Source organism: Podarcis liolepis, assembly GCF_965112155.1.
Source record: "Podarcis liolepis genome assembly, chromosome: 1".
Classification (NCBI taxonomy): domain Eukaryota; kingdom Metazoa; phylum Chordata; class Lepidosauria; order Squamata; family Lacertidae; genus Podarcis; species Podarcis liolepis.
In genome coordinates this window covers 73,079,667-73,098,769 of record NC_139554.1, presented here as the reverse complement: position 1 = coordinate 73,098,769, position 19,103 = coordinate 73,079,667, and the positions used below count along the sequence as shown (strand labels likewise).

General features: G+C 45.0%; 1 protein-coding gene and 1 long non-coding RNA gene across 2 annotated transcripts in view; one reads left to right on the top strand and one right to left on the bottom strand.

Annotated features, from left to right (window-relative positions):
* PTPRJ (protein tyrosine phosphatase receptor type J) overlaps positions 1-4,040 on the bottom strand; it is an 80,043-nt gene extending 76,003 nt beyond the window's left edge. Inside the window, exon 1 of the mRNA XM_083496109.1 lies at positions 3,906-4,040. Coding sequence (XP_083352235.1) covers positions 3,906-4,025 — 120 coding nt within the window. The 5' untranslated portion in view covers positions 4,026-4,040. The remainder of the gene's footprint in view (positions 1-3,905) is intronic.
* A 211-nt stretch (positions 4,041-4,251) lies between these two features.
* On the top strand, positions 4,252-18,896 carry LOC310703803. Its single transcript, XR_014524380.1, has 3 exons — positions 4,252-7,182; positions 14,617-14,717; positions 18,079-18,896. It is a non-coding gene; the product is annotated as an uncharacterized lncRNA (long non-coding RNA).
* The last annotated feature ends 207 nt before the right edge of the window (positions 18,897-19,103 follow it).

Sequence of the window (19,103 nt, the reverse complement as noted above, 5' to 3'; positions counted from 1 at the left end):
TCAGCCACTGAGGCTCGGCAGGCTGGCAGGTTACATGTCGAGAAACATTTATCCATTATTTTAAAGCTGTGTTAATTCAGAGTCTCAAATTTAGCCATCTTATTCCTAAAAATTACATTTTGTCCCGCCCCCCCCCCATATGGGTCTTAAAGCAATTTACAGAGAATAAAAATATACAACATAAAAAAGTAAAACATCAGAACAGCACTCATGGTGCAAAGGCCTCCTGAAATAAAAAGTTTTAACCAGACAGCTGACACTTAGCAGCGATGCTGTGTGCCTGTTTTCTAACGGGACGGAGGTCATAGTGTAGGGCCCACTACACTGAAGGCACAACTGTTTGTTGACTGGAGCCATCCTTCTGGTCCGTAGGGGACCACTAATAGTGCTCACCCATTTGATCTCAGTATTCAGCTGGGGGAAGGCAGTCCTTAAGATATCCTGGTCCTTAGTTGTTCAGGTCTTTGTACACTAGTACAAAAAATATGACTCTGGCTCTGCAGCAGATGGAAAACCAGTGCAGGTCTTTTAACACCAGTGTTATTGTTGGCCATACTGTTCCCATCACCACTCTACAGCATTCTACACTAGCTGGAAATGTTGGACATCACCACAGCCTAGCATTGCAGTAAACCAGTCCTGAAATTACAAATGTACAGACTGCCATAGTAAAGTTACCCTTATCCAGGAACGGCTGTAGCTGATGCTGATAAAAGGCACTCCTAGCCATCAAGGCCACCTGGACCCCAAGTGGCAAAGATGCTCACTATGGCGTTCTGGTTCTGGGAGGGCAATTCAGATGGGTGCCCCGCTCCTCTCCTCTCCTGTAACTCTCTAAGAGTTGGTCAGTGAACGTCTGAAACAGGCAGCCTCCTGTACTTGTGAAGGCTCCCCAAGAATTTTGTCCTCATCTCCATTATCCGTCCTCATGTGTTCACTTTACTTAGAATCACACCATCGAAAGAGGACTACTAAAGTTTTGTGGCTTGACATATTTGAAAGATTATTATATATAGGCTACATACCTGGGCTGGGGAACTGGAGGCCCTGGGGTGTTTTTCTGGTGGGGGGGGCAAATATGGCCCTCCAGACCTTTCTTACCTGGCCCTAGGAATTCTTCCCACCCGTCTCTCCAGTCCACATCCCTTACTAGTCCTGCCAGTGTTTTTGCCTGGCTGGAATGTATACTTGAACTCTGATCATGCCTCTTGCTTGTTTAGGTGGAGGATAGAGAGGGGCACAAGTGTGTGGAAACTAGCTGCATGAAGTCAAAATTTACATGTGCTGGTCTGTAGATTTTTGCCTTTGGACCCACCCATTACTGGCATGTGGCCCTTTGATGGTTACTCAAGAGGAAATGTCAACTGGTTTCTGAAGACGCCCAAAACCACATAAATAAATTACTGGGGAAATGTTAATATGCAAGAAGCGAGCCCTTCCAACATTATACCTATATGCATTAAAGTGTATTTACCCATAATCTTAGAAAGTGACATTAGATGAGGCCCCAAGACACTATTGACATCAGCCTGCAGTTCAGTGGTCCAACTCCAATTATTTTCTTCAAATACCTTCTACAACTTTAATTACCTTTTCCCAAATTAGGCAATAAAGTTGTTCAGGTCTCATATTTCTAGGGAACATCTGAGAACTTCATCAAGGGACTACCACAACTATACCATTATGCAGCAGATCAGAAGCCTTTTTGTTCCAGACATGGGGTGACCTTGTCCAATCTTTGCAGTAGTTTTCTCCCACAAAACCATTCCTAATGTATTTTGGATTCTTCCATCTTTGGGGTGTCTGTTCTCCCATATCTTAACCAGGACCACCACTCGTGTGCATATACTACACACCTGTTCTCTGAAAGTTGATTCTTTTCTCATATTAAGAATCCCAGAAATACCAACATTCAGACCAAGTTAGATTAGATGATATTGCTTTTCACCCAAACATTTAATGCAGTCAGTAAAATCTGACCCAACCATCTCTTTTGCTTCAAAAGGTATATCATCTACCAATAGCAATGATGAGGGGAAAGTTGTGTACAAGAGAGAGAGAGACTAAGAAATAAAATGACTTCTTTTTCCACTGCTGTAAGGAAAGTGATTGGGGGTTTTTTTTGGCTTGCAGCATATTCAGAGTTCTTTGGGAATAATGGACAATGACAACAGCAGTGGCAATAGACTAGGCTAGCCAATACAATTAAGCTACATAACCAATCTATGTTACAGCAAAGAATGCAATCGCCTATTAAAACCATCGCTACACACTGCACTTTGATCTTCTTTATGATAGCACTCCTTATCTGCATTCCATCATATCCACGGTAGGGCAGAACTACATGTCACAATGGCTGTAGGAAACCCTGGGGTCATACCTGCGTCTTCGTCAGCAAATGACTCAAGCACAGTAGCAACACAGGTGCTCATACACATCTTGCAACCTGCCAGTACTCTCATCTAGGGGCCCTTGGCCCAATTGGGTTTTCCGCCGCTTAGATGGATTTAGTATAGAACATGTAGTTTTGAAACCATTAATAGGTGCATTTGCAAGATTAGTTAATGGGCAAAAGGCAATAATCTCATTCCAGATCAATTATCCTGACCAAACACAACTTTCCATTTCTGTAGCCATAGCAACTAGCATGAATTAAGATCACCATTCCATGCTATCACCCAATATTACACAATTATACTCTGTGTTTTCATCCAGAATAGCTACCACCCCCTCTTTTCCTAATTATAGATTAACATCATGGTTTCTTCCAAAAACTTAGATTTAAAGGATATGTAGGGGGTGGGGAAAGTTTTTTACTTTTATCATTCTTTAACCATGCTAATTTGAGAGCACAGCAAGACAATTTAAAGGGAAATGAGTGCAAGTTATGTGATTTTGAGCAGGTGCTCCAACATACATTATTAAGGTTGGCTACTGTTTTAAATCTGAGTCTAAATACAAGCAGCTGAGGTGTATCAAAGATTAGATTATCTGGATTAGTGATTTTACAGGCATGATCAGAGATCACTTCAAAACACACAACATGCGTGTTCAAAGTTCATGCGTGTTCATAAGTTCAATGCTGCTTCCTCCTTAGGATTGCTATGCTATGTAATCACTAGTCAACAGTTCCCTATATCTGTAATTCAAATAGAAAAACTGCATCGGCTAGACAGAATGTACATCAAAAGCTTTCTTTCATGATTCCCTCGCAAATATATCCACACACACACAGGCACATTCAGAGTCATGTGTGGACACTTCCTCCGCAGCCAGTTTGTAACAGCGCAGAGTTGGCTAAACCCATTGACTTCTAATGAGTCTAGTGATGCAGAGTGGCTTGCAGGAATTCAGGGTTCAAAACAAACACACACCAGAAGTGACTAGGAACCAGAGAGGGTCATGCCCTGTTGCCGTTTGTTTTAAAAGGACCAGAGCAGTTTCTTATAGACTTCCGCCCCAATCCTATATATCTCTCCTCAGACGTCCCGTTATCCTCAACGGGGGTGGGGGACAGTCCCCTAAAACAAAACCAAGCACGTATAGCAGCGATGCTGGGGAAGCCGGTGGTCCCTCCGGCTGTTGCTGGACTCCAAGTCCCATCAGCCCCGAGCAGCAAGACCCACGATCGGGGATGCTGGGAGTTGGAGTCCAGCAGCGTCCGGCGAGCTACAGGCTCCCCTACCCACGATGTATAAGGCTGCCCTAGCTTAAACCAAGGAGGGACTTGTAAGGGGGGGGGGAGAGACAGGTAGGAAGACGAAAGATGGATGGGTTTACTCAGGGGAAGCAGGTTCGCGGACCGAGACATGTAGATCCCTGGCATGTAGGTGGACGCGAGGGAAAGCCTGGGCTGGGTTGGGTGGGGTGGGGGGTGGCAGTCCTCCAAACCGTCCGCGCCTTACCTCGCCCAGGCACAGCAAGAGAGGCAACGCGAGCAGCGCCAGCCTCCTCATGGTCGCGGCGGCGGCGGCGGGGGGAGAAAGGCGGCAGTTCAGGAATTCGCCCTCGCCGTGGCGGCTCATGTTCGCTCAGGCTCCCTCGGCGCAGTCATGGCAGGGAGACTCCCGCCCGCCCGCCCGCCAAAACAGAAAGGAGAAGGAGAAAGGCGGGGGACGGAGAGAGAGAGAGAGGGAGGAGGAGCGCCGTCCAGGTTCCTCGCGCAGCCGTCTCGGCCCCGCGCCTTGCCCCGGGCGGCGGCGTCCCGGTGCCTCTTTCCTCTGTGGCGGCGGCGGCGGCAGCGCGGGCTCCGGGGGGGAAAGTGCGCGGCCGTAGCGGCGGCGGCGACGGGGTGGAGCGAGATGCACAGGCAGGACAGGCGGCGGCGGCCCGGGGAGTGCAGCGCGTCAGCCACCTCCCCTTTCTGGCCATTCATCGCTTCCTCCACGCTGCCAGGGGGCAGGAATCGGCCGGCGACGTTGGCAGCAGTTGAAAAGGTCGCTTTTGGTGTTTTTTTTACTGCCTGCCGCCGGGAGCCCAGTAGGAAGTTGTTCGAGCTGACATTCTCATCCCGCCCCCGTCCGGGCTGGGTGAGGCGGGCAAGCGGCGCGTCTCTCCCACCCCCACCCCCCTTTTCTGGAGCGCGCGGCCAATTTGGGAGGGAAGGGACGCTCTTCCGGGGTGGGGGATCCGCTCCTGGTTGCACCGCCGTTGCATTGGGGGAGAGGCTGCGAGCCTGAACGAGGAAGCGGATCCTGTGCGGGGCTGCACCGAGGAAAGGCGCGCTGCGTCGAAGGTTCCTGTTGAACTCGATGGGGCTGGCGCTTAGTTCGCGGGGCCAGAGGGCAAGCCTCTCTGGTCTACTCAGAAGCAAGTCTCAGCGATGCTGAGGGAATCTCACGCCCAAGATAAGTGTGCCGGCTGTTGCACATAGCTGCACTTGATGGCACGCTTAGCTTACGTGGAAACGAGACCCAAAACAGGGACGGGGAAGCTGTGACATTCCGGGTGTTGCTGGGCTACAAATCCCATCACCGCTGGCTGGTGGGAGCTGGAGCCCAACAATATATGGAAGGCTACATCCTCCCCACAACCTATATGTGGAATAGAGCTACGAAACGGGGAGAGAGAGAGACTAGGCTATCAGAGATCGCAAAGGTCTTTCAAACTATTTTTAGCTGAGCTGATAACTGGTGGTATCAGGAAATCCTTAAACGTGCTCATAAACCATGCAAGCAGCTTTAAATTTCACTTCTGCTTTTTCGTGAAATAAAGGGAAGCAGGACAAATTAAAAGGGAACTCTGCAGTGGTGGGACATTTAAATGTTTTGCTTTAGCCCTGTTGCAAAGAGGAATCTAAAATACAGCATAGGTTTTTCCTGGCCTTTTCTTTTTTTACCACCCTGGCATCTTTCATGTTTAATAAAAGTGTTCTTGGTGAAATGTGAGCAGCTTTGCAGCCTAATTAATTTGTTTAAGATGAATGGACTATTTGCATTCAGCCCATACGCTGAGCACAGAATACAGATGAAGCAAGCAGACTATTTTTAATTTATTTCTGCTTGGTTTCCAGTTTCCACTGCCAGGCCCAAATCACCCATGCATTCTCAAGCACTTTAATAACAAGGAAAGTACTCCCTTTTGTTAGCACACATGTCCATTGTTCACCAGCTTTGAATGTCGTCACACGTACTTCTAGTAGTATAGGAGAAGACACTCCCCATCCTGTCTATCCAGGATGCTGGCCCTCATTGTTCAGCACCTAGACTCAGATGCATTTCTAGATATTCTTCTGGCCTGCCCATTATCATTCTGCACTTACACCACCCGCTGCTCCTGTCTCCAGTGAAGCTGAGGGCTATGGGACAGTCTTGGCAGTTTCATCAATGCCATATTAGTTTTTACATTCAAGTATTGCTATGTACAGAAGTGATGCTATGCAAAAATGCACTTCTGAAGGAAAAAGCAAACAATGCCCCCCCTCCCCAGCTCATAGCAGCAGGAAAAGGAGTGCCCATTCTCAAATGTGTATTGGGGGAGGAATGAAAGGGAAGGACTTCTATAGAAAAGGAGCTGCCCATATTCTGCTAGGACAAGGTAGTACTCTGACCATACCCAAGGTCAACACAGCTGACTCTAAAGCTGCGAAGGTGATTCTACTTTTGTCCTGTCCATGATGGTCAGTGCCCCTACAGATGGAGTAGCATTCCCTCAATGTATGCAGAGCCATATTCTATATTGATCAGACTAACCCCATAGACAACATATGGTAGCTTAATTTCCTTTAAGCATTCCTTCTGTGACCTGTTGGTTATAATAGTGTATTGCCCTGGCATGCACTTTCCCAGCGTAAGGGAATAGTAGCTCACTTGGTCTGGCCCACTCAACCCTGTATGCTCTGATTTTCATCATCTCCAATCCGGATGAGCTTCATGCCAGCTCTCCATGGGGGTGCAAAATATGCTCAGTGACTTGTGTGTGATGTTTATTTTGTTGACATTTTCTTCCATCTAGCCATAGCATTCACCCTAGCAGGTAGGTTTTCAGCAAATAAGGGGACAGTAGGCTGCTTTGGTTGGTTGCTGGGCTCTGTATCTTAGAAGGAAGTGTGTGGGAGGTTAAAAGGGAGCTCCTGGCTCCTCTCGAGGTATCTAAGACATAGCCTCCCTTACTCAGAGGATGGAACCTCCCCCCATGTAGCTGCTGACCTTCGCTTGAGAAGGATATGCCCATACCTGTTCCCACTTCCCCCAAAATATGTCCTGGCACTTCAAACAGCATGAAAGAGCTGCCTTATTTGATTCTACAAGTGCTTTTAATTTGTGGTTCAGGTGGCCAGCCATTTAAAACAAGATTTACATGCTAACAGCTTCTGTAACAATTCTAGTGCCTCCTTATCTGCATTGTAAATGGACTTTACCCACACAGGTCTAAGTACACATAATCATAAATGTGTGTACTGTAAACGATGTAATTTACATGGATTCATAAAAGTGTTTCCTGTGGCTGCCTGGTTTTCAGGAGGAGGCTTTAACCATGTTTTATCGATGTTGCATTTGTAATAAAACTATGCCAAGTTGATTGAAAGGTAGTGTTTTTCTTGTTTGTTTGCCTCTTTCGGACATGGGTTGTCAGTTTGTCCATTGAAATTAAGTTCCAGAGTTGTAAGATCCAGCTCTCAAACAAGTCTCCATTTAGAGTCTTCCAATATCTTGCAATAGTCAGCCATGCAGCAGTCATCAGGTGAGTAATATCCCTGTGGGAAAGATTTTGCCAAAGAGGGTAGCTTGTTTTGTAGTAAGTCCTGCTTCATGAAAAACCATTTTCCCAAAACCAAAAAGCTTTGGGTCATTACCACCACATGTGGATAAATGAGCCAGTGACATTACAATTTCTTCAACACATAGCTGATTGGCAAAGTGTATTTGCTTCTTAACACCTGCATGGCAAGCAGAAAATTAACAGGTGCATTCCTGTGTACACAAACTCATGTTTTCAACATGTGTCTTTTTCCAGTATTGAGCTCAGACTTGCAGCAAACTATACTTTAACTAGACAAGAGACCAAGGCCTAGTATCAAATAATTTGCAAGTTATTATTAAAAAATAGAGATGGAGTGATAAAGGTGCAGGTTGCTACAATAAAACCAAGAGGTTTGACTGTTCAGGTAGCATTTGAGAGGACTTGCAAGTTTGGGGTTAAAACCACGAGGCAATAAAAGAGGGATCCTAAAATCAATTATGAGGCATTAGGGTGGTGCACATCAAATGGATGTGTGTGGAGCTAAGTTATGTTAGAGAAGGTGGAATGGAAATAGTGCTGGGGCAGAGTGGCTGATATGTTTGGGGAATGATAGAGCTGGGAAGACAGAAGCAGAGAAGAGAGAGAAATTAGGAGGGCAGATATTACCTCACTTGGAGCGAAGGAGGAATGAAGTGGCTTCTTCGTGGCAGAGATGTTTCTGAATTGTCTTAGGCTGCTTGCCTGCTGCTGGTGGAGAGCAGAAGCTAAAAAAGTTCCAGTCAGTTGCAAGTATGGCTGGGAGAGAACCCTCTGCAGTGTGTAGGTGTGTCACACAAACACTCCACACACTCCTCTTGGGGCTGGAAAGGGGTTCCTTTAACCTCCAGTTTGCTAGTAAAACTGAATTACTGTGTCGCAAAATCATGCATGTCCAAAAAGTGTGTCACCAACATGAAAAGTTTGGAAAGCTCTGCTGTAGACAGTACCGTGGTACCGCTGGTTAAGAACTTAATTCATTCCAGATGCCCGTTCTTAACCTGAAACTGTTCTTAACCTGAAGACCACTTTAGCTAATGGGGACTCCTGCTGCTGCCACGTCGCTGCCGCGCGATTTCTGTTCTCATCCTGAAGCCAAGTTCTTAACCCGAGGTACTATTTCTGGGTTAGCGGAGTCTGTAACCTGAAGCGTATGAAACCCGAGGTACCACTGTACTGAGAGACAGATGGCTTGACCCGCCATGAGGCTGCTTGTTTCTATGAGGATTGGGGCCCTGCAAGCTATTGACTGCTTATGGGCATGTATTAATTTAGCACAGTCTACCTCAAAGGGTTGTTTCAAAGATGGAAATGGGGGAGGGGTGCCTAAGTCTTGGACTCCTAGGAGAAAAAGCAAGATACAAATGCAATTTAATATTTTTGCACCATATAGAGGAAAACATGCAGAGAGCCAGGAAAACATCCCCCACCCACCTACCCAGTGGCTTTAACAGTGACATTATACAGCCCTGATATTTTACAGCCCCCCCCAAAAAAGAAAGTTTGCTAAGCCTGACAAAAGAAATCCCCTGAGCATACACTGTTTCACAACTCATAAAACAGCAAAGAGAAGAAGCAAAAGGAAAATTTGGTAAAGTAGCACCCACCTGTCCTTACAACTCTCTGTTCGTCTAGTGATTCAATAATGCTGCAAAGGAAACAAAATGCAAATGGAGGCAGCGAGGCAGACCTCATCAATTACCTATTGTTTGCGGGCTGAAAAGTTGCTTTTTACTGAGCTATAGTTCTTTTCAGGGTTGTCCGCCGACCAACGAGAACAAGCCTCTTCTGCTCTTGTGCCTTTAACTGATATTTAATATGCAAAAATCAGTAGACAAAGTTTTATGTGACTTGGAGATAAACTGTTAATACTCCTTACTCTGTGCAGATCAAGCTCCTGTTTAATGCATAGCTACAAGACCCAGTTGGCAAACCTAGGGAATGAGTCCAAATTAAATGAAATAATGTAAAATGCAGAATCATTAGATTAGCAGAAATACTTTTTTTACACTTGGGAAGGGGAGATGGCCATCATATCAAGGTAAAATCTGGGGAGTAGCATGTAATGGGGCGGGGTGGGTGGGTGAAGGATTATTGAAAAGTATTCCAGTGGCAAGATTCTCTAAGACAGGAATAAGGAACTTGTGGCACTCCAAATGTCCCACCATCCCTGACCATTGGTCATGCTGGACGGGGTTGATGAGAATTAGATTCCAAGAGTGTCCAAAGAGCACCACAGTATAAAATTATGTTACCCCAAAATCTAAGGAGAGGTACACAAAAATGAAAAGCACCAAACCGTTTACGTACCCTTTGCTTTGAGTGAAACCCACTTGTTCTAAACCACAAGACTTTTTAGAGAAGCTCAGTATTGGGGGAAAACAGAAATTTTCCTACCCTGCACAAGTGCTGCTGCTTTGTTCTGATCTTTGCATATTTTGTATGAGGGGAAAGAAATTCAGGAAGTTAAATAAATGCATTATCAGAGGCGTCAGCACTATTTGTAAACACCCATGATGGGGTGCAAGGGGGGCTGTTGAGGGAGGGGGCAATTCATCTAAACTCTGGACGGAGGCAGCTTCTGGTTTGGGGAGAAGCCCTCTACTCCCAGAAGCCCCTCCTTTGCCATGCACCATCTCACAAAGTTCAGGAAGCGATTCCGGCCCCCCTGCCGCAACTCTCCAGCAAGGCTTTGTAAGAGTGCAAAGAGTTGCAGAAGAGGGAAGAGAAATTTCTTCCTTCCATTGAAAGTAAAAGCAGTTGTGTTGGCCACAAAAAACCCAAAATCAATACTAGATATCTTTGTTAGGTCACCCAAAACGCCACAAAATCATGTTCAAATGTTTGAGTTCCCCAGAACTCTTTATCAGACTTGGTGGTAAATGAAAGAAGGGTTTGCCTTTTGCCAGACTGAAGCCAAAACATTGAGTTTATTGAGCACTGTGCATTACTTTGTTAGTGTGTTGCTTGAAGAGTAGTATCCTAGCCTCTAAGGTTATAAATAAATGGAAAGCAGATGTTTATATCAGTATCCAGAGCACCAAAAACTGTAAAGAAGACAATTTCATTTGAAACACCATATTTCCTCTCTTGGAGAATGTTATCCTGTGCATTCTTCCTCCAACAATATAATTAAAAGAACAAGTCAGGGCTCCTATACATTTTGGTTTTATGATGGTCCATCAATTCTTATTTGTAAAAAAAGTTCTTAGTCCTCCAGAAATGCTCTCTTCCTTATTTATTTATTTATTTATTTAATTTATTTATTTATTTGTTTATTTAATTTATTTATTTATTTATTTATTTATGAGCATTGATACTCTTGCTCTTCAGCCCCAAAGGCTCCCAGAATGGACAAACATGACACACAAGAGAAAAGGGACAAGGAGGAAAGAGGAAAAATTCAAACTCGGGCACCAACTCTTAAATAGTGGTTTTTATAATGCCCAGCTGGCAATGAAACAGTTCAGAGGTAGGAAGTGCACGGTGGAGCTTGTCTTTTGGCAAAGTTGATGGATTTCTATTTGTATGACAGGCTGGATGGGGATGGGGGGAATTGATTGATGATATATAAGAGTCTTCAGATTATGACTGGTTTCACTACTATAGAAGTTATGAGAAGCAGAGCCAATGAATTCTTATTTTGTCTCCATCCGCCTCCATTTTTAGTGGTAAAAAGTAAAGGTAAAGGGACCCCTGACCATTAGGTCCAGTCGTGGCCGACTTTGGGGTTACGGCACTCATCTCGCTTTAGTGGCCGTGGGAGCCGGCGTACAGCTTCCGGGTCATGTGGCCAGCATGACTAAGCCGCTTCTGGCGAACCAGAGCAGCGCACGGAAACGCTGTTTACCTTCCTGCCAGAGCGGTACCTATTTATCTACTTGCACTTTGACGTCCTTTCGAACTGCTAGGTTGGCAGGAGCTGGGACCGAGCAACGGGAGCTCACCCTGTCACGGGGATTCGAACTGCCGACCTTCTGATCGGCAAGTCCTTGGCTCTGTGGTTTAACCCACAGCGCCACCCACGTCCCAATTTTTAGTGGTACAAGGAGCCAAAAGATGAGGAAGCTGAGAGCAGTGCCAGCCCCCGAACTGGTTGTCAGGAAGAAAGCAGGCGGGTGGAGGGAGGCTGAAGGAGGACTGAGGTCGGTGGGGCAGTGCCCCATGTACCCCAACACTCCAGTCTCTGCTGATCCATCCTCATAGTGAATCCATGGCTGAACACCAGTCCATTTTGTAAAAGCAGCAGAGGATCCCCATGAAGACAAATATGCTTATTGTTGGCTAGCCCTTGATGGACTAGAGTCCAGTTCACGAGCTGCATGAAGGATTGTCCTGCTGCATCTGATGGAATGGACTCTAGTCCATGGATGCTGATGGGTTAGCCTTCCAAGGTACCAAAGGCTTCTCCTTTTGCAGCAACGGGCTAACCCAGGCAGCTACTCCTCTGAAATTAGATCAATTTTGTAGCTAACGACACAGTCCACTTGACTCACAGTAGTTCCGAGAGGGGAGCCACTCATCAGTTCCACCTCCGAAGCCACAAGCAACAACCTTGTTTCGTTTGCTCCGCACGTTCACCAACATTTTGCATTGGCTGCTTGCTATCATAACCACAAAACTCTTCTGGAAGGTTAAATTGACCACCACTTCCTTTGCTTCTGGTAAACACAAGGCATGCATGTGGCAATCTATGGCCTATTGATTTCCATTGGCTAGCCATTCTTAACAGAAACTGTATTGTGACCACCGCTGATTGCAATATATGGGACAGTGGAAGATTTTGAAATCTACATGTAGTTTAGGCTGGTCTATAGTTAGAAGTTGAGAAACTCGAAAGCCACAGAAAGTGGTAGGTGTCAGTTAACACAGTGTGTTCTAAGTTATTATTCAGCCAACACACCATTGGTGACAGTGCAATCCTGGCCATGCCTACTCAGAAGTAAGAAGTAAGGGTTGCCATGTGTCTTCTCTTTCCAGGACATGTCCTTTTTCCAGGATTAAAATTTCTGCAGATTTTAAAAAATTGGCAAAATGTCTAGGTTTTTTGTTGTTGTTTGTTTGTTTGTTTTTGTTTACAGTAACCCAATAAATTTCTTCTAGTGCATTAGATTCAGATCTAAGGCACCTGGCTAAGCTGGTCTGCAGCAAATAATCACAACAGAGCAGCAACTAGCTCCATACTCTCTAAATCCCTGCTCTTGTGGCTGAACTCAAAGGCTGTTGGCTCAACTACAAGATCTTGGAGGAGGAGTCTGGGAGGGCAAGAGTTAACATCCTCCTGCCCTTCAGGAGAGTCCATATGCACATGTTAAACAGTGTAATAAATTGTTCTGTGTACACTTATGTTCACAAAGATGTGAGCATGAGCCCAAATACTTTCATATGGCAAGTGAGGGAGCAAAATGCATTATTATTACTTTGTTGGTGAAAGTTAAGAACATTGCTACTAGCAATATATCGCAGCTTTTATAGCCTACAAATAGTAGGAGTATTTAAAATGAGAATCGTCGATCTGTAGTTAAAAGTACAAGTCGGCAAATATGTCCTCTTTTTTGCTCTTCAAAATATGGCAACCCTAGTAAATTGGTTTAGGCTAAGGCTGCAATCCTATACGTGCCGGAGCGTTCAACTAAGTTTTATTCAGAATAGACCCATTGAAATTAATGAACTTAATTAGTTTCACTGGATCTACTCTGAGTAAAACTTAGTTGAATACTAGTCGCTAATTTTAGAACTAACAAAAATGTGCTGGAATTGTACAGCTGTAAATGCATGTAAATGCATGGACACGGGTGGCGCTGTGGGTTAAACCACAGAGCCTAGGGCTTGCCGATCGGAAGGTCAGTGGTTCAAATCCCCGCAACGGCTCCCGTTGCTCGGTCCCTGCTCCTGCCAACCTAGCAGTTCAAAAGCATGTCAAAGTTCAAGTAGATAAATACCGGTAGGTACCGCTCCGGCGGGAAGGTAAATGGCGTTTCCGTGCGCTGCTCTGGTTCGCCAGAAGCGGCTTAGTCATGCTGGCTACATGACCTGGAAAAACTGTCTACGGACAAACTTTTCAAAAGTAAAAAAATGTAAAATAAAAGCAGAGCAATTGATATAAGTGATTTCGGCAGATGAAATTAATTTAATACTTTAATACTTTCCCATTCCAACTGGAAAAATGAGAAACCGAGAGAAGCAAAGTTGACAAATCCTACCATCCCATTCCCTACCCATCATGCACTTGATGTGCATGTACAATGAATGCACTTCCAATGTTCTCCACACAGACACAGCTATTTTCTCTTCTCCTCTGCCACCCTAGACACTTTTATGTCTCTCTCACTCCTTCCTGAAAGTTGTTGAGGACTTCTACTGCACGGAAGACTCTGAAAGAACTTTTTTTATTATTAACAAGAGAGGAGGCTAGTAGGTCAAAGCAGCACATAAACAAGAGGTTTTTTCTTTTAAAATCAGCATACCCAAACAAAGAGGCCCATTGAGTGTCTAAATTATAATATGGGAGACTCAGTGTTCTATATTTTGTCTACAAAAGCAGCTGTAACTTTCCAGTCTAAAAAAAATAAGTGGGGGGGAAAGTGGAGGGGAGGAAGCCTGGCTCCCTTTATACACAGTTCTGCACAATTCAGATGCATTTTGCGATAAAAATAGAAAATAATGCTATTCATGCAATGCTATGAATTTTATTGACCATTTAATGGCTTATCGGTACAGAATATTTAGAGAAAGAGCTCTGGTGAATATGTAATAGATTACAGGGGCGTGGAAGTGTCCCTCTTGTACAGGCATCCCCAAACTCGGCTCTCCAGCTGTTTTGGGACTACAGCTCCCATCATTCCTAGCTAACATGACCAGTGGTCAGGGATGATGGGAACTGTAGTCCAACAACAGCTGGAGGGCCGAGTTTGGGGATGCCTGCATCTTGTAAGACTAGTGGCAAAAACGACGTCCCAATGTTATAAGCGTTCCGCAGCATATTAAAACAGTGCATGTTGAGCTAATAACTTGAAATGCCTTCACTGTAGGAGTTCCCCATGGCTTGGATGCTCAGTCTTGTTTTCTTATCCAGTGATTTAAAAGCCTGCCTGCTTCAGATCAAAGTCAAGGCAATTGCATGTTGACGCAAGCTCCACAAAGCCTAGAAACTGCAGAACCTGCAACCAGCAACAAACTGGCATGCGTCAACTTGCAAGAGGATCTTTCTAGTAATACAGGAAGACTTAAGGGGTAATACAGGTCCAGGACAACATGGGGCATCTTTGATGATCCTCGGTGCTCCATCCTCTCCATGTGGAGTTTGGGAGACCAAGGGAAAATGTGAGTAAATAGCAAGTAAGTACAATTTGTGGCACTGCATAACCTCCTTACCGATCATGGGGCATGTCTTTCAAGGCATTTGCCTTGGCTTTCAGCTTCCTGGCATTGTTATGGATTGCCATGAAGTCTGAGGAACCACAACTACTGTCCTTGATTCTCCAGAAGCACTTTTTAAGGTGAGGATGCTGTAGGTGAAAAATTATTTGCAAAAGGGAGCTCATCCATATTGAGCAGGGACAATGCATGAGTATTACAGAATGGCAGAAGAAGTAGGAGATCATTGCCCAGGGCTCGGCCTTTTCACTGTCAACCACAGCTCTGTCTCCCTCTCCCACCTCCTTCCTCTGTGGTTAAGCTCTGCTCACAAAGAACAGCAAACAAGACACTGCAGTCAGTTGCTGGGCTGCAGAGTTGCACCTCTCCCTCCCTTTTGTCAGTGAGCCTTGAGTACATCAAATTTCTTGGTTTCTTGCCGGATTCTCCCTGGTGCAGAAGTCACTTGGTACTCAGTCCATTCTGGCCAGTCCAAGTGGGAATCTAAATTGCCCTTCCCACTCACCCCTTCCAGTGTTGCTGTCATGGCAGGAGTCACCAGAAGGACTGCAGTAGCAGGGCTAATGTTTAACCGCTGAAGAAAATGCACAGTGTCGCTTATTATTTAATAACATTGTTATGTCACTGTAAAGGGCTAATTGTGTGATCTGGGAAGCAATCCATGCCAGCTTGACTATGTGGGTTGCTGTTTCACATTTTGTTGTTATTTTTACCTCGTTCCATAGCACCCTTCATTACTTTACCATTTTTTCCTCACAAAGCCCAAAGCATTTAACGCTTTAAAAAAAATTTCACAGACACAAGAAGAAGAAGAAGAAGAAGAAGAAGAAGAAGAGGAGGAGGAGGAGTTTGGATTTGATATCCCACTTTATCACTACCCTAAGGAGTCTCAAAGCGGCTAACATTCTCCTTTTCCCTTCCTCCCCCACAACAAACACTCTGTGAGGTGAGTGAGGCTGAGAGACTTCAGAGAAGCGTGACTGGCCCAAGGTCACCCAGCAGCTGCATATGGAGGAGCGGAGACGCGAACCCGGTTCCCCAGATTACAAGACTACCACTCTTAACCACTACACCACACTGGCTCTCCAAACAAAGGGGAAATCAAACGTCAACAGGTATTGCAGAATGTATGCAACATTTCAAGTTCCTTTTTGAATCACTTTCCCCCAATATACATTTTTGTACACTATTGGGGGTTGTTAGAATAGCACTCCAAAATTTAGAGAAGTGCGAGTTCTGAAGGCTAGCTGCGTCTTGGTTCACCTCGTTTCAGAAAGTACAAAACAGGTAGATTTGCACTGAAATGTGAGCAGAATGGAATTTATTTCCCATCCATACCAGCAACTGAGCATCAACCTGTTTTAATAATCTCCATTTCTGCCATTAACTGATGGCTTCTCTCAATGAACCAATTAATGCTTCCAGCCTCACACAAGCTATGCAAGCCAAAAGTAAGTCGCAGTGTATCTGTTTTTTGGTTCACTGAGCATTCCTCGCGTGCAACACTCGTAAAAGGATATCAAACACACAGAGGGATGGATCCAAAATGCAAAATGACCTGTGGAGATTAGAGCAGGGAAGGCTGCAGGAAACGGAGAGATTTGGCTTTAATGAATGTTAAGCCCTACGCCCACTGAAAGGAAATGAGCAGGACTGACTTGTATAAAAGCAGAGCAAATGTAGCTAGGCAGCCTCCTCAATCCCATTAAAACAGGCCTTTACATTTCAGCCATCCCGGGGGTCAGACCCTCATCACTTCGCATACTTTGTGCAGAGAGCAATGGAAAGTCAGTCCCTTCGTAGAAGAAGAGCATTCCTTTTTAAATAATGCAGCATATCAGTGGGCTCATGCAGTTATCAAGATGTGACTAGCGTCAGAGGGTATGTTTGGACTGGAGAAATCCTTCATACTATTTTCTGTCTAGCACATTAAAAAGGATTGTGATCAGGGCTAACCCAAACATTTCGTGGGCTTTTTCAACCCACGTGTCTGGGCATCTTTTCTGCATGAATGGAATGTGGGCAGGGCAATTCAGTGCAGTAATCACTTTACAATTTCATGTGGTTATTATTATTACAGATATACTAATAATGAACAGGAGGTATTCAATAAATACCTTGTATTTAGATCTTGTGATTTATACAGTGGTACCTCGGGTTACAAACGCTTCGGGTTGCAAACACTTTGGGTTACAGACTCCTCTAACCTGGAAGTGGTACCTCGGGTTAAGAACTTTACCTCAGGATGAGAACAGAAATTGCGCACCAGCAGCACGGGGGCAGCGGAAGGCCCCATTAGCTAAAGTGGTAATTCAGGTTAACAATGGTTTTGGGTTAAGAACAGGCCTCCGGAACAAATTAAGTTCATAACCAGAGGTACCACTGTATGGAAATGGTTCAGTTTGGTTTCATATTTTAAAAAATGTTTTATTTATTGTTTATGACTACTTTTGTTACACTGTAGTTATGTATTTTTATGTTGTAAGCCACCTTGAGCATGGTTTGCACTGTGGAAGGGCAACACACAAATAAAATTATGTCTATATATAAATGATCACATGACTGGAACAACTTCCACAATGGGACTTTCCCTCCCTTTCCTTCCCCACATGTGCTTTGTGCTGTCCCCAGATCTGCTCTAGAGGGTCGAGGGGAACCCCCTAGAGGAAGAGAGGGGGAGAATGTTCTGTTGCGCAAGGAGAAATTATTGTGCTGATTGAAAGTTTGCCTTAGTGCTTAGTTAGATTTTAGCCAATGTTCTTTTTCTTGTTTTGCTGTGTTGTTGTTGTTGTTTTAATGTAAACTGCTGTGAGTTGCTGGGAAAGCAATGTGCAAGTGTCACAATATTTTGAAAAAATCAGTAGATTTCTGTGCCTGCTTAAGTGCACCACACACTGTATATAGCTCATGGTGATTTGTGCTTGAGGCAACCAGTGTGTATGGTAAGTATACCACTCACCCTTAAAGGGGAAAAAGTCACAGGATTTAGGTCACTGGTGCTCTCTTGATTCATATTAAACTGACAAATCTTTGGACGGCACTAAGTGATGGCTTCCTAGTCTTCTGGAGAGTCCGTCATGGACAGTATAAAGTAAGGGTGGAAAAGAAGGAGCATAACGATATCTTACTCAAGCCCATCAATGGGACCACAGAGCAGCATTTTTCATTGAACATGTCCTTCAGTACTTTGAAACACATTGGCATGGCTTAGCATACTTACCACAGTGGCCTTGAATGGTCCTCAGCGGTAGAGCTCATGCTTTGTATGGAAAAGGTCCCAGGTTCAGTCCCTGCCATCTCAAAGTAGGTTTCAGACTCCTGCCAGAAACCACTGGAGAGCTATTGCTAATCTGTGCAGAAGATGTACTAGACGGACTAATGATCTGACTTGGTATAAGCCCATGTTTGTTGGCATTCCCATGTTTGTTGATTTTGTTTTGGCACAGGTAAGCTAGTAAAAACCTCTGTGTTTCTCCATCCCAGCATCCCCAGGTATAACCTGAAACCGGTATAGCAGCTAGGAGAACCTAGTCTTTGAATTCTGCTGCCTCTTCCCACTCTGTGTCTCAAGACTGAAGGTGCTTGCAGAGGACCTGCTCATTCTGATTTGTTTGTGTCAGGAGTCAGCTTCACCTGCTGAACAGCAGCCTGGAGGGGGAGAAGGCAGAGTGACTCCACCTGCAGCCTTCAAGGACACAGAGGAGAAGGCAATGATGAGAGCCAGCTGGCTTCAGCCTTCTTAAGCAGAACTTCCAGCAACAGGCAGGTGCCGGAAGCAGTGCTTGTAGTTCCTGGTCCTACCTTGCTGCTTCCTGCTCATCTTGACCTTTGACCCATGGATCGTCTGACCACACAGACTGCTGTTCTCCTGACCCTAGGACTGGGCCTGACTTTGGACACTGACTCTGCCTCCAGGCAAGTACACCTCAGAGACTCTTCCAGTTGGCCGGCCTCCAATTCCACTGTGCTCTGCACCTTGTTGCTCAGCAACAAGACCATGACAGTTTGCAGGGAGTTTAGATGACAGCAGCTCTTTAATGAGTATTTACTCTGATTTGTTCACAGAGAAGCTAGATGATGTTGTGTCAAAGCAAGTGTTATCCCACACTTCCCACTGCATTTTCTCATCACTTTCCTAATCACAAAATGTCCAGTCCTTTGGAGAAGCGTGTTTGTCATGCAAGACATCCCAATCAGCTACAATTGTGTGGTCTGAATTTTCCAGTTTGAAATTATTAAATGCTTACAGTGAAGCCAAAAATCACAATGCAGTATATTCAGATTGATTGGGGAAAGGTCAGTACCTCTTCAGTGAGTGGTACTGTACCTTCCTCCTTCCAACTCTTTTTCCTAATCTTAGAATTGTAGAGATGGAAGGGGCCCTGAGGATAATCCAGTGCAACCCTCTGCAATGCTGGAATATGCAGCTATCCCATATGGGGGGGAGGGGGTGTCAAACCTACAACCATGGCATTATCAGCACCACACTCTAACCAACTGAGCTATCC